The 14,469-nt window shown below is 34.2% G+C and overlaps 1 protein-coding gene across 1 annotated transcript; it reads left to right on the top strand.

Annotated features, from left to right (window-relative positions):
* The first annotated feature begins 423 nt into the window (after nucleotides 1-423).
* On the top strand, nucleotides 424-13,529 carry LOC119596933 (protein PTHB1-like). The gene is made up of 18 exons (XM_037946315.1): nucleotides 424-794; nucleotides 2,004-2,182; nucleotides 2,954-3,066; nucleotides 3,313-3,470; nucleotides 3,773-3,968; nucleotides 4,586-4,845; nucleotides 4,982-5,106; nucleotides 7,875-8,055; nucleotides 8,405-8,641; nucleotides 8,940-9,064; nucleotides 9,213-9,327; nucleotides 9,797-9,911; nucleotides 10,266-10,449; nucleotides 10,666-10,830; nucleotides 11,208-11,351; nucleotides 11,565-11,772; nucleotides 12,174-12,386; nucleotides 12,894-13,529. Exons 2-18 carry the CDS (start codon nucleotides 2,006-2,008, stop codon nucleotides 13,274-13,276), a joined length of 3,099 nt encoding a protein of 1,032 aa, XP_037802243.1. The 5' UTR covers nucleotides 424-794; nucleotides 2,004-2,005; the 3' UTR covers nucleotides 13,277-13,529.
* The last annotated feature ends 940 nt before the right edge of the window (nucleotides 13,530-14,469 follow it).

Raw genomic sequence — 14,469 nt, forward strand, 5'->3', positions numbered from 1 at the left:
TCTTGCTTTTGACACAGAGGCCAAGATGTTCGCTGGTTTCCATATCAGAGTCAAAAAGTCTTTGGAGCTCATTTACATGGCCATGAAAACGGTATCATTTGCACAACAAGGTATGCGTGTGCGTGTGAGCGCGTATATGTGTCTGTTGATATTGCATGATGTCAAATAGGGAAAATTATATATATTTATATAAATATATATATATATTTACATATACATATATGTGTGTGTGCGTCCGTGCGCGCGCGCGCGTGTGTGTGTCTTTGTGGGTGTGCGTGTGCGTGTACGTATGCGTGTGTTTGTGCGTGTGCGTGCATGTGTGTGTGTGCATGTGTGTGTGTGTATGTGTGTTTGTGCATGTGTGTGTGTGCATATGTGTGTGTGTGTGTATGTGTGTGTGTGTGTGTGTGTGTGCATGTGTATGTGTGTTTGCGTGATATGTGTATGCGTGTGCATGTGCGTGTGAGTGCGTGTGTGTTCGTGTACGCGCACACGGAAGAACAGATAAACGATCCCAAACGCGTACATATTTGTTTAGAACATTTACCTCTGACAATAAAAAAAAATCACCTAAACCTCTATTACCCACAACACCACAGAAAAAAACTAAAATAATTAATAATAATAATAATAAAAAACGCTGATAATCAATACAAACGACTTTAAAGCCGCAGCCAGGGAATCGAACGCAGGCATATTTGTTGACGTAAATCAGCTGTGTTGCGGAGCGAGCGGCGCGTCCCTTCTCAGGCTCCTTTTTCGCTATGTTATCGATGAATTAGCTCGTGATACAGGTATGGGGGTAGTTTAGGCCCTCTGTTAGGCGTGTGCGGGGGTTTTATCTAGCTGGAATTACGTTTTAATTGGTGATTTTCTGTCATTTTTGGGTGGGAAGCGGGTGGTTGCCGTGGCAACGCGAAACTTGGGTTTTTTACTCCATAGAGAATTTTGTTTTAATTGAGGGTCTGTGTAGCTTTTTATATTTTATTAGAGATTTCTTTAAATTCATAGAAGGTGTTTAGTTTAACTAGGTGTTTTTATTGGGCTATGAGAAGGCATTACGTCCCCATACTGCTTATTTGTGGTACATTTTAATTCCTTTTATCCCTTACATTTTTTTTTTTTTTTTGCGAATATTTGGATCACAATAAGACTGAGGGTGATTTTATTTTTGGTTCAAGGTTCATATTTATAGTCTGTGCAATCCTGTAACCTGTAATGGTCATAGAGATAATTTGTCGAATAATTTGGAGCAGTTCCCTATTCCAGTAATAGTAATTTTGATTGTGTCAGTTTGGCGATATTTTTATTATCTCTGTTTATTTTTGGTACTTCAGTCTTGTTTCCAAGATTGCGATAGTGTCACTAGTTATAGAGACGCTGGTGGTGGAAAGGGTTATGAAATACACTGATATTCTGCCACTTTAGTATTGTTATGATGTGGTGGTTCACTAGGCCTATATAGTATATAGGCCTATTTAGTATATAGTATATAGGCCCATATAGTATATAGGCCTCTATAGTATATAATATACACTAATAAAGATATGTGAGGCTATTACTGAGTGAGCCAGAGTGACTAGCTATGTGCTTGTTTCTGATATATAATTTTTTTTTTTCCTGAATAGAGCATTTTTACTAGCCTCTCCCATGGCATTGTGTCGAGTGATTGCTTCATCAACAAATATCCATATAGATACAATATTCCTGGGATGGAGGTTGTGGCTGTTGTCACTTTGGGCAGTGGCTGACACATGATTATTTTATAAACTTTTACCTTTTCATAAAAGTTTTGGCTGTTATTGCACTGGCCAGATACACATATGTTTTGTAAATATTTACCTATCCCATTATAATGTCTTTGTGGTTTTGCTCTTCATTTGCTTCAAATACATGTATATACTACAGAAAAGAACTGATGGATAATAGTTTTTCCCCTGTACTTAAATTTGCCTGAAATATGTAACTTAGTGACATTTCATTGTACGAATTTCTCTCTCCAGATATGTCGTTATTCAAGGCAAGAGATTGGTGGTCGACGGTGGTACAAACGGAAGGAGGGGACGAGGAAGAATGCGATGCAGGATGCTTGGTCATTGCGAACATCAACAATGAAGATCCGCCCAAAGACAAGATTGTGGTTGGTGGATTTTCAGGCTCCTTGAGAATATTCAATCCACAGGTAAGCAATATTGTGGAGAGATTTGCAGGTATGCTAAAATTTGTGAGGTATATTTTCCTAAAATATTTTTCAGATTTTTTTTCTTCTGCTTCTTCTCTATTTTGTGTTTTGATGAATGTTAAATGTGGTCACTTTGAATGATATGTGTTTATGTTAATGGCAAGTATGTTTAAGATATAAATAATGTAGATGCAAATTATCAATAGAAAATTCTTAATTGTATTGTTTCCTAATGATTACAGTAATATTGGTAATAACAGTATATTTGTGGATGTCATTTTTATTTTTATATCTAATGTTCATGCTTAATTAGCTTTTGGATTTTCAAACAATTGCTTATAAAAAGTTGTTGAAGTTACTTTTATAATAAAAAATCTGATGCCAGGTATGCATTTTATCATAACCACTGCTCTATTTCTTAAAAGTTTTTAGTTATGAAGTATTTATTTTATAAAAGTATACATTTTATATAATGCCTTTATTTTTATTATTCCTCAAGTCTGGGCTAGATTAAAATTATGCCCATATGGAGTGATATATATATATATATATATATATATATATATATATATATATATACATATATGTTTGTTTATATATATATGTTTATATATATATATATATATGTTTATATATATATATATATATATATATATATATATATATATATATATATATATATATATATATATATATATATATATATATATATATATATGTACTTATATATACTAGTTCATGAAAATACATTTAGGTAATTTGTGTTTTCAGGCACATCGCTCAGAAGAAGGGCAGGAAGTATCAGGATTTCGTCCTGATCATGTTCTCCTGGAAACTACCTTTAACTATCCAATTATCCACCTGGCCGTGGGAAAGTTTGTCTCGTAAGTTATGCTTTGAGGTCTGCTGTTCATGAATGTGTTGTAATAATTTTACGTTTTTGATACTGAATATATATATTGTTTGATTTGTCTTTGCAAAATATGAAGTATTATTGTATATTGTTTATATATTAGTTATAGTGTTATAGATTTTAAGGTAGTAAGAAGCCAATTTATGGGCAAAACGTCATCTTACATGCCATGAGAATGTGATTTAACACTTTTTTTTTTTTTTTTTTTTTTTTACAGGAGCAATGACTTGCTACACCTCTGTGTCTTACATCCTGACCGCATGGCAGTGTATACCCTGACGGTCACCTCTGGCCAGGGTGGTCATGGGGATAGTTCCAAGCTCAGTGTGGCTTACCAACACAAGTTCCAGCGACATGCACATTCCATCACTACGGGTAAGGATGGTTGGGATTGGCTAAGCTGCTTCAATGAATTTGTGAGAAGGTTATTGACAGTGAGACTGTCTTGTTTTGTGTGAGGTGCTGACAACGGTGCTTGTCTGGTTTGTTCACTTTGTCTTACTGAGAGGATCTCCCTAGTTGGTACGAATGTTGGAAGAGATCTCTAGCTTAGTGGATGTGACAATAATTTCTTCCAATACTTTAAAAGATGTTTTTTTTTTTTTTTTTACTCTCCTTTCCATATTTACCTTGAAATTTATACAAATGCATCTTGATTATTTTCATTTTCTTTATAGGTCCTTTTGGTGGTGTCAAAGGGAAAGACTACATTGCCGTGCAGTCGATCGATGGCTGCATCACAGTTTTTGAGCAGGAGAGTTTTGCCTTCAGCAGCTTCCTGCCGGGATTCCTCCTTCCAGGACCTCTGGTCTATGTTGCAAAGTCCGACTCCCTGATCACAGTGGGGTCCGACTGGTCACTCCAGTGTTACAAGTATGCAGTGTTTGATGTTTTTTAATTTTTTATTTATTTGTTTTTTATTTCATTATCATTACATTTTTTATAATACCAAATCTAGAATGCTGAAAGTATGTGTACTTACTGGGAAATTAATGCAAATAGAAAATGAACAAATACTTTTGACAAATATCCGAATTTTCCACTTGTTTGTGGGCTTACACTATTTATATGGAATTTAATATCAACTTATTTATGCAATGGTATTATTATCTAGTTTTATGATTATGCCTTTATGTACGTGTTTGTACTCCTTCACCTCCTCCTTCTTCTCCTTCTCCTTCTCCTTCTCTTTCTCTTTCTCTTTCTCTTTCTCTTTCTCTTTCTCTTTCTCCTTTCTTCTCCTTCTCCTTCTCCTTCTCCTTCTCCTTCTCCTTCTCCTTCTCCTTCTCTCTCTCCTCCTCTCCTCCTCCTCTTCCTCCTCCTCCTCCTCCTCCTCCTACTCCTCCTCTTCCTCCTCCCCTTCCTCCTCCTCTTCCTCTTCCTCTTCCTCCTCCTCCTCCCTCCTCCTTCCTCTCTCCTCCTCCTCCTCCTCCTCCTCCTCCTCCTCCTCCTCCTCCTCCTCCTCCTCCTCTCATACTCCTTATTTTTAGGTATCAGGCAGTGGCTGTGGCAACAGACAATGAGAAGGAAATGAGCAATAATAAAACTGGTGGGCGAAGGTTGACGGCAGAGTGGACGAGACAGTTAGGGGAGCCTGCCTTGGACATTCTTGTTATCAACCCCCCAGAAGGACCCACAAACGTCCTCATCCTCACTCATCATTCAATCTTCTGCTATAAGGAATCAGGAGTCTTGAAGTTTGTGAAGAAGTTGGAGTACAATCCATCCTGTTTTACTGCATATCTTATGGGTATGTATGTCCACAAAGCAGCTGATTTTAGTTACCGTCTGAAGATTCTGTCTGCTGTATTTTCTGATTGCTTTTCCATTCCTACTCACATTCATATGAGAAAAGTGAATGCTTAAGATATGTGTCTGTCCTGCAGAAAATGCTGTGTATCTTTGTGTTGCTACGCATACACAGACCCTGCTTGTGTACAAAGAGGCGGAGTTGAAGTGGGCATCGCAGTTACCGTTTACACCTGTTGTGCTTTCTAGAGCTGATTTTCCGGTAAGAATATGACATTTCCCTTCTCAGTGCTGTTTGTGTATACTCATTCTGGACATTTTTGAAGTGTTTGAATCTTTATTAATGTGTGTCTCTAGGGGCTTGTGTTTTGCCAGTCAACTTATTTTTAAACTTGTGTATATTTGTTCTCAAATGTGGGTTGACTGCTCTATTTATTGCAGCCATTATTGTCTCTGAATCAATAGGTCTGTATTAAGGACTAGAGTGAAAACTATATACTGGGTATTAGGCTATTATTAAGAAAAGGTTTTTTCTTTCTCTACGACTGATCTTAGTAATGTAAACTGTTTTTCTGATGGGTGTTTGTAATGGGTTTACTCTCTTTCCTTCTCCCTGGAGCTGAACATAGATATGAATAAATTATCCGTTTTGCAAAAGCCTTGCTTACTTTACTGATAGAGAGAACACTGACAAACATGATGTAGAGAACTTCATGTTTTTTTAACAGTTTAATCATTTGAATTGTTTATAGATTACTAGATGTAATGTGGTTCTTAGCATGAATATATGTTTATCTGTTGTCTCCTGTTTTCTTTTTTTTATTGATCTTGGTCATTTTATTGCATCATGGGTGCTAACCAATATCTTGGGGGTAGTCTGTGTGTTAATTATTCTTGTTTTATATCCTTTTATCGAAAAATCTCTATGTAATAAGAGGATATTTTGAAATTCATGTTGGTATGATAAGTGCAAAACAATTTAGAGTTTTATTTAAGCAGATACGTTTATTCCATACTTTTTTATTATATTTATAACATGGAGAATAAGTAACTAAATGTATAAGTCTGAATTACATTACTGTGCAAATGATTTAGTAGCATTATATATTAGTAACTATAGAATTAGGTGATGTATATATACTGTTTACAAGTGTCCAAGCACTGACATATTTTTACAACATACAGGGTCCTCGTTTCTTAAGGGTAAGAGGTTAAGCAAGAAATATTCATAATTCCTGCCTCGGCTACGTCAGAACTTTGTAGATTTAGATTTTTTAAGAACAAACATTGTCTTTTGATCTTATAACCACAACATTATTTAATAGATGTATAAGTGTCTTTGTTTTTCTCAAAGGATTTTGGAATGTATATATTTTTCTAAGACATATTTTCAAGGTTCATATATATATATATATATATATATATATATATATATATATATATATATATATATATATATTTTTTTTTTTTTTTTTTTTTTTTTTTTTTTTTTTTTTTTTTTTTTTTTTTTGTTACTCAGATATCCAGATAATATGTTTTTTATGGAAAAGATGATTGTTATTTCTTTTTAAATTGTGATCCATAAATAACAGTAAGATCAGAAGATATTTTTTTGTTCTTATCATGCATCTCTCCTACAGCTTTTTACAGATTTTAAAGGTGGAATTTTACATATGTTGATAAATTTGTAGATTTTTATACTGCTGTAGAATTTAGGCCATAAACACCAAGGTAGATAGAGCTGACAATTTTCTACCACATTTTTTAGATAAATAGTTTCTTCTAGATTAAATCTTTTGTCCTTCGTGTGATTATTAAGGTAGAAACATGAAAATGCTAACATTGATTAAGTATAATGGAACAAATAAATTCATACAGGCAGATGTGCATTCCTTGATTCCAAATAATCCATATCCTCGTGTTCATTCACATACACGCACTAACACCCACACTCAGACTTACACTTACTCACACTTACACTTACACTCACACTCACACTCACACTCACACTCACACTTATACTTATACTTACACTTACACTTACACTTACACTTATACTTATACTTACACTTATACTTATACTTATACTTACACTTACACTTACACTTACACTTACACTCACACTTACACTCACACTCACACTCACACTCACACTCACACCCACTCACACCCACACCAACACCTGTCACATTCATATTCACACTCATACTCACATTCATATTTACACTCATACTCACACTCATACTTATACTCATACTCACATTCATACTCACACTCATACTTATACTCATACTCACACTCATACTCACACTCATACTCACACCCATACTCATACTCATACTCACATTCACACGCATTTATACACTCATATACATATTTCTTCTTTGTAATTGGCAAAACCCCAAGTGTTCGGGAGAAATGCTGTAACTATGATTAAATTTAGATGTAGATCCTCTTTTTTCTGTAAGGATGGTAGATAAGCATGAATTAAGGTATGCGGAACTGTATTTGTCATATTATTATTATTATTATTTTTATTATTATTATTATTATTATTATTATTATTATTATTATTATTATTATTATTATTATTATTATTATTATTATTATTATTATTATTATTATTATTATTATTATTGTTATTGTTATTACATTACTATTGCTGTTATTATTATGATTATTATTATCACCACTCTTGTTATTGTGAACAATTCTAGTCTTATTACAGTTATTTTGAGAGTTGATGTGATTGCTATTATTATTTTCATTAGTTTTGTTAATGGTATTATTATACTTTTAAACTTTGGTTTGAATAAGTAGACCAAATGTTTCCCATGAAAATTAAAATGTTTTAAAAGAGAAATGTAACTTTTATAGATTCATGTGTCTCATCCTATTAAAGATTGAATAATATATATTTTTTTTACATGATAGTCGGTTGTGTTGAATATGATATTTATTTTAATTTCCTTATATGCAGTAGTGTTTCCGAAATGAGGCAACATTTTCTAATTTGCGTTTCGCCTTCAGGGTATCAAAGGTGCCCTGGTCTTTCTCGGAGATGCTGGGCAGCTGCAGGCATCTTACCTCGGGACGGATCCCTCGCTGTTCGTGGCTCCCCCTGCCGAGACGAGGGAAATCAACTACGACCAGACTGACAAGGAGTTAGCTCAGCTTCACAAGATCATTAAAGCATCCACAAAGGACACAGGTATATGACGCGTTCGTACTTTGTCCAGTATTGGCAGGTCCGGGTGTTCGGATCAAGTCGCTGAGGTCTGGGTCAGAGAGAAAATAGATGTAAAAAGATGAATAGATAAAGAAAGAAAGGAAGAAAGAAAAAAAGATAGATGAGAAGGAAAAGATAGATAGATGGATATAGAGATAAATTGGTAAGTGGGTAAATAGGTAAAAAAAAAGAAAAAAAAAAGGAATAATTGAATGTGGTAGAGACAGATTAGTCGATATCCTGCTAGGATGTGTATTTTGACAGCCAGAATTTTTTTTCTTTTTTTCTGCAATGTAGAGTTACCTGTTACATGAATTTTCTCTTCTTTTAGGCACATTAGTTGGAATGAATCGAGGCGATGGCGATCTCATTGTATCAGGGACTGTAGGAACGCAGCTGGAAAAGTGGCCGGGCTCAACGTGGGTTCAGGATATCGACGGGGGTGTGCCAGCAGTCCCGGTTGTGATTCGGCTCACTGCTCACACGCCTCTCAACACTGTCCGAGTCAACATTGCTGTAGAGAAGCCACTGACCGTCACTCAAGACACGTTTGTTCTTCGGACAATATGTGAGACCTTGTGCTGTGTACTCTTTTCTTTTCCTTATTACGTGAATGTTTTTTTTTTTTTTTTTTTTTGTGTGTGTGTGTGTGTGTGTGTGTGTGTGTGTGTGTGTGTGTGTGTGTGTGTGTGTGTGTGTGTGTGTGTGTGTGTGTGTGTGTCTTCATTTGTTTATTTTATTTAAGTAGATATACTCTGAATAGATTTTCACGGAAAGCTTGTTTTTAACTCTACAGTTTTATAAATTCTTTTCATGAATTCTAAAATTTTACTTTAATCATGTTATAAATTATTTAATGCCAACAGGTGATACAAGTCAGATAATGGTGAAATTCTACCTTGCTGATCAGTACATTCCCACAAGCTTGTCAGTGGGCATTGTTACGTCTTACATTACTCATACTGGTGCACCAAGGATCATCACTACAAATGTAAGTCAGTTATTCTCATTAAGGAAGTCTTGCACATAGATTATATTATACTAGAAGGGTGAGACACATGTGTTTAAAGTCTTTAGGAATAAATTGAGTCATGTTGATAAATGAATTCAAATATAGTGAAAAGATAAACTCCCAACAGCTGGAATTGCCCCTGCGGTTGGTAGCCAAACTCAGCGCTCCAAATAAAGAGGCTGACCACAAAATCACAATATCAACGAACAAGCCAGCTGTTAATCTGCCGGAATTGTTTCCAGGTAAGTTTGAGTACGATAGATTCAGATGAATGCTGTGTATTTGTATGGTTTTCTATATTAATGCTTATAATATTGTCAGGCCAGTAAATAGTAAAAATTCATAGTCATATTTTCTAAGAACAGTTTATAGGAATGTGCATGGCTCTCTTCACCAGTATAAGTTAGTGCGAGATTATGTGTTATGTATGCATTTTTTCTCAACATATTGCTTTTAATTATTGTGTTCTCTAAGGAGAATTATAAGAAGGTTTCATTTCTTACATTTCATGATGCAGATTTTCTGAATGGATACAAATGTTATTGTGTAAGGATATTGCAGTGAAGAGCTAGGAGAATGGTATTTGCTTTTCATGTAAAGAGTTTTTCATTCATTAATATACAGCATCCTTTTACATAAATTTTTTCTTGTTGATATGTTTTTTTTTTTTTTTTTTGATATATCATTTGGTGATCTTTGTATTCGTCTCAGATTACAGCTTAGATGGAAGTGTAACGACGGCTCTTGGTCTTCAGTACTTTGGGGGCCCAAGTGTGACCATACTCTCATCACGAACCACTAACAGATATCGGTTACAGTCAGACAGGTTTGTATTATGGGTTTTAAGATTGTATCAGATTGTAAGATAAAGTTCCAGTGGCTGTTAAGGTGTAGTTTTAAGGGGTTGGCGTTGTTTTTGATAAGTCGCTATTGTTCTTTGCTGTTATCATTTTTTTCATGAATCCAGGCAACATGCTGATAAGAAACCTAGGATATTCCTATGATCACAAATGTCAGGGCATTTCCAAAAAGTCTTTGACAAGGTCCTCTTGCTCTTAGAGACATTTATTTGTAGGATGAAGAAAATGTAATGTTTGGACAATAGAGAAAGAGTCGCATAGTTACCATAAGTTTTTTTTTTAAACTTTACTGATAATGTTTTCCCATTTTTTCAAAATAGTTTGCCCTCTGTGTGGGTAATACTCAGTGAGGTTGTACGAAGACTGAAGAGCTATTGGGGTCACGCAAGCAGAAAAGATGGAGAAGAACTTGTGCTAGGTGTTGCTTCGTCACTACCCATCAGTGAGCTCTTCTGCGAAATTGATGCACATTTTCTGCGCAGGAAGAAGCATGAAGAATTAATGGTAAGAGGAAGGGCGGAGGTCAGAGAAATGTGGTGGCAATTTTGTTTTGTGGGCACATATCTCATGTTTGATATGACCAATAGCATTCATTTTTGTGAAATTATCAAATTTAATGCATTTATCAGCAAAGTTAAAGAAAGAAAGATTACTAATTAAGTGTATTTATCTTCTCATAGTGCATTTTTCATGGAATTTTTTCTTCTTACCAATGCACAGGGTCAGCTGGTGCAGAGAGCCACTCAATTCCGTGCAGTTCAGAGACGTCTGTTGACAAAGTTCAAGGACAAAACGCCAACGCCTCTCACAAACCTTGATAATCTCTTAGAGGGAACCTATAAACAGATCTTGCAGATTACGGATGTTATTAATGATAACATTAGGGTGAGGATGTGCAGGTTGAATTAGCTGATAATTTTACAGAATTATAAAGTTTTATTCATAGTTTTATTGAATTACTGTGTTTTGCAGTTTTGTTAATCTCTTTAAATGTGTGTGTGTGTGTGTGTGTGTGTGTGTGTGTGTGTGTGTGTGTGTGTGTGTGTGTGTGTGTGTGTGTGTGTGTGTGAGTGTGAGTGAGTAGTGTGCTTGTGTATGTATGTTTAATTTATTAGCATAACATTATATGTTATATGATATTCAAATACTAATTTCTGGTTCTCTATTGTATTACCTGTATCATTTGAAATACCGCATTATGTGTAGGAATGTTAGTATTTGGTATATTAACAAAAAGTGTTGCTTCTCTTTTACATTTTTAGGGTCTGGAAGAAGATGGTTGCCAATTGAGCTGCGCTGTAAGACTGATTTTAGAGCTCGTCCGTCTGTCTGTTGGCATGTCCGATCAGCATTTTGCCCTTCTTTCCGCTGCTATATCGCCTATAGTCCATACTTCTATGGATCAGGTAATGTTCTTCGGGTCTCACATCTGCTTAAATGAGGTGATGAAGAGATTAATGTAATTTTATAGCAGTTTAGGTGTTGCCTCTGTTGTGTAATTCAGTTCCACGTTGAGAATGATTTTATGTGTCATTGTTAAAACCAATTTTAAAATAATTGAGGGAGATGCTGTATTTTCATTTCAGAATTTACATATTCCCTCATTATTATTTTCTCAGGGCTGGGAGGAGGCGACTGATGCTAGTGTAACCTTCTTGCTGAGAACCGTGTTAGGCAAAGGGTCCAGGGACGCTGCTGTTGCTCCAGAGCTCACAATGCCAACTGACACATCGAAACTCAAAAAGCATCTGGATCTGTTGCTTAATAAGATCATGAAGGGAGGAGTTCAGCTTGCCATTGATAATTCTGGATCAACCAACAATACAGGTGGCTTTTGTTATCTTCCTTTGAATAATGTTTATCTGTAATTTTCAGTTTGGTCTGATTTGTTTTATCTTCTTTTAGTTCTGTTTTGATTTAAGGACTTTGAGGCGAGATGTTCGGATAGTTTTTTGACGAGCGCTGATTTTTTTTCTCTCTGAAGAGTAAGGAAATGGAGACAAGTAATGATTTTTGAGATTGGTCGGCTTGATTCTTTCGTCTTGATGTATTACCTGTTTTAGTTCTATAGCTACCGGCCCCTATTTGAACACAGAACTTTTAAATTGTGTTGTAATTATTTAGAGTAGAGAATTTGCTGAAATGACGTGAACATATTTGATGTCTAAGCATAAAGTACTCAAGCGACAAAGTGTCAGTTGTTCAATGCAATTATTTATATTCCCCAGACACCCATAAAGTGATAAACTCGGATGAGGAGGAGGACTACGTGAACTCTAAGTCTGTGGGAAAAGTTGCACAGAAAAAGCAAGATGAGGAGAACGAGACAGACATTCCCTTGGGCAGCAGGCTAGGGGAGGACCGCGCCAGGTCGGCCAGGATCAGATCCGCTCGGCTCATGTCTGCACGCAAGATTTCTCAGCGGAGCCCTGGAGATGGGGGTCAGTTATAGACCTTTCTCGATTGAAGAAAAAGAAAGAAAAAGATTCTTTTTTTCTTTTTTCTTTTTATTTTTTAAAGTAAAAAGTCCTATGGTGATAAATGTATTTGAGTAAAGCAGGTTTCTTTTTTATATAAACATAAATGGTATTATTTAATGATTTTAATTTAGCTCCAGGCACCTTTTGTGTGTAACAATATAACTTCTATACATTATTTTCTTAAAACATTTGTTACTGTGTCTCCAAGTATGTTACTCTATTTCCAAGTAATGTTCAATGTACTTGTTTCTTAAACAAAGATTCTAAGATTAGATGCTACTTTTTGATCATGGAATTTATTGATCTATTCAATCATTTATGTTTCACTTACTGTGATATAACTAAATGGTTACTTGGAGTTGGTTTACTGACTAGCAGAATAAACATATATTTAGCTGTCATGGACATATATAAGAAGAAATGTAAGTAAAGATAGGTATATTAATCCATATTATTGCACTTAAACAGAATCTGTCAACATGGTGGAGGGAACTTCAAACAACCCAATATATAATGAAAATATTGAAGACAGAGACAGTCCTGTAAACAGCTCGGAATTCCCAGAAGACCAGAACAGCTTACAAAATTTCCCCGAAGAAGAGAACATGGAGGAGAACGAAGAGGAATTGCAAGAGGAAGAGAGAAAGGAAGAGGAATCGCCAGCCGAGGAGAAAAATGAAGAGGACTCACCGGAGGAGGAGAAAAACGAGGACGAGAAGTCGGTAAAGGAATCCTCTGAGGTTCCTTACAATGGGAGTATTGAAGCCCTGAAGAAGGAGACCACGAAGGAGAACTTGATAGAGAGTCCGGCTGATATTTTTGCAACAGGAGATGTGGATGATCTTTGGTGATTTTTTTTATTTCATTATTTCTTTATTCAGATAAGTTATATATGTGTTTTCAAGCAGAGGAAATTATTAAGGTATGTGTATTTTTAGCGAATTGTCATGTTAAGGTATGTGTTTTTTTAGCGAATTGTTATATGAGTTATGTTCTGGTATTGTGAAAGTGACATATTCAGTTTACACTGTTACTGCACTGGAATCACCTAGATAGGGAGGTTTACTATAGGTAGTGCTGAAATAGTTAATGCAATTAGTTGACCTTATTTATTTTGTACATATATATATATATATATATATATATATATATATATATATATATATATATATATATATATATATATATATATATATATGTATACATATAAAAATTATTTATTTATTTATTTATTTATTCATTCATTCATTCATTCTATAATTCATATACAATTCATTATCTTTTTCATTTATTCTCTTCATTAGTGACATTATATCACAAATACTCATGCCAAAGGCATAGTAATTTCATAGTTTATATATATATATATATATAATATATATATATATATATATATATATATATGTATATATATGTATATATGTATATATGTATATATGTATATATGTATATATGTATATATGTATATATGTATATATGTATACATATATACATATACATATACATATACATATACATACACATACACATACACATACACATACACATACACATATACATATACATATACATATACATATACATATACATATACATATACATAAACATATACATATATATATATATATATATATATATATATATATATATATATATATATATATATATATATAAATATAAATATAAATATAAATATAAAAATATATATATATATATATGTATATATATATATATATCTGTATGTATGTATATCACATGCTAATGATACAGTGAATAAGAAGATGCTTTAGATGGTAATACATTAGCATTGTATATTCCCTCAGTCTGATGCGCAATTCAAGAAAAATCACTTGTTGTAATGTTGTTTCTGTAGTCTATTCATAAAGTACACTAAGCCAAAGAACAGAATATTTTAAAAGGGTAACGAGATGAATGATTTATTCCGTCCATTTTTTATCAGGGTCTTGTACAGTGGCGGCTTGCGGAAAAGTAGAATGAAGCAACTGCATCTTGGCAAGCTTTCAGGTAGTAGTGTAATAATAAT

The sequence above is a fragment of the Penaeus monodon genome, chromosome 3 (assembly GCF_015228065.2).
Source record: "Penaeus monodon isolate SGIC_2016 chromosome 3, NSTDA_Pmon_1, whole genome shotgun sequence".
In the NCBI taxonomy this organism is placed as follows: domain Eukaryota; kingdom Metazoa; phylum Arthropoda; class Malacostraca; order Decapoda; family Penaeidae; genus Penaeus; species Penaeus monodon.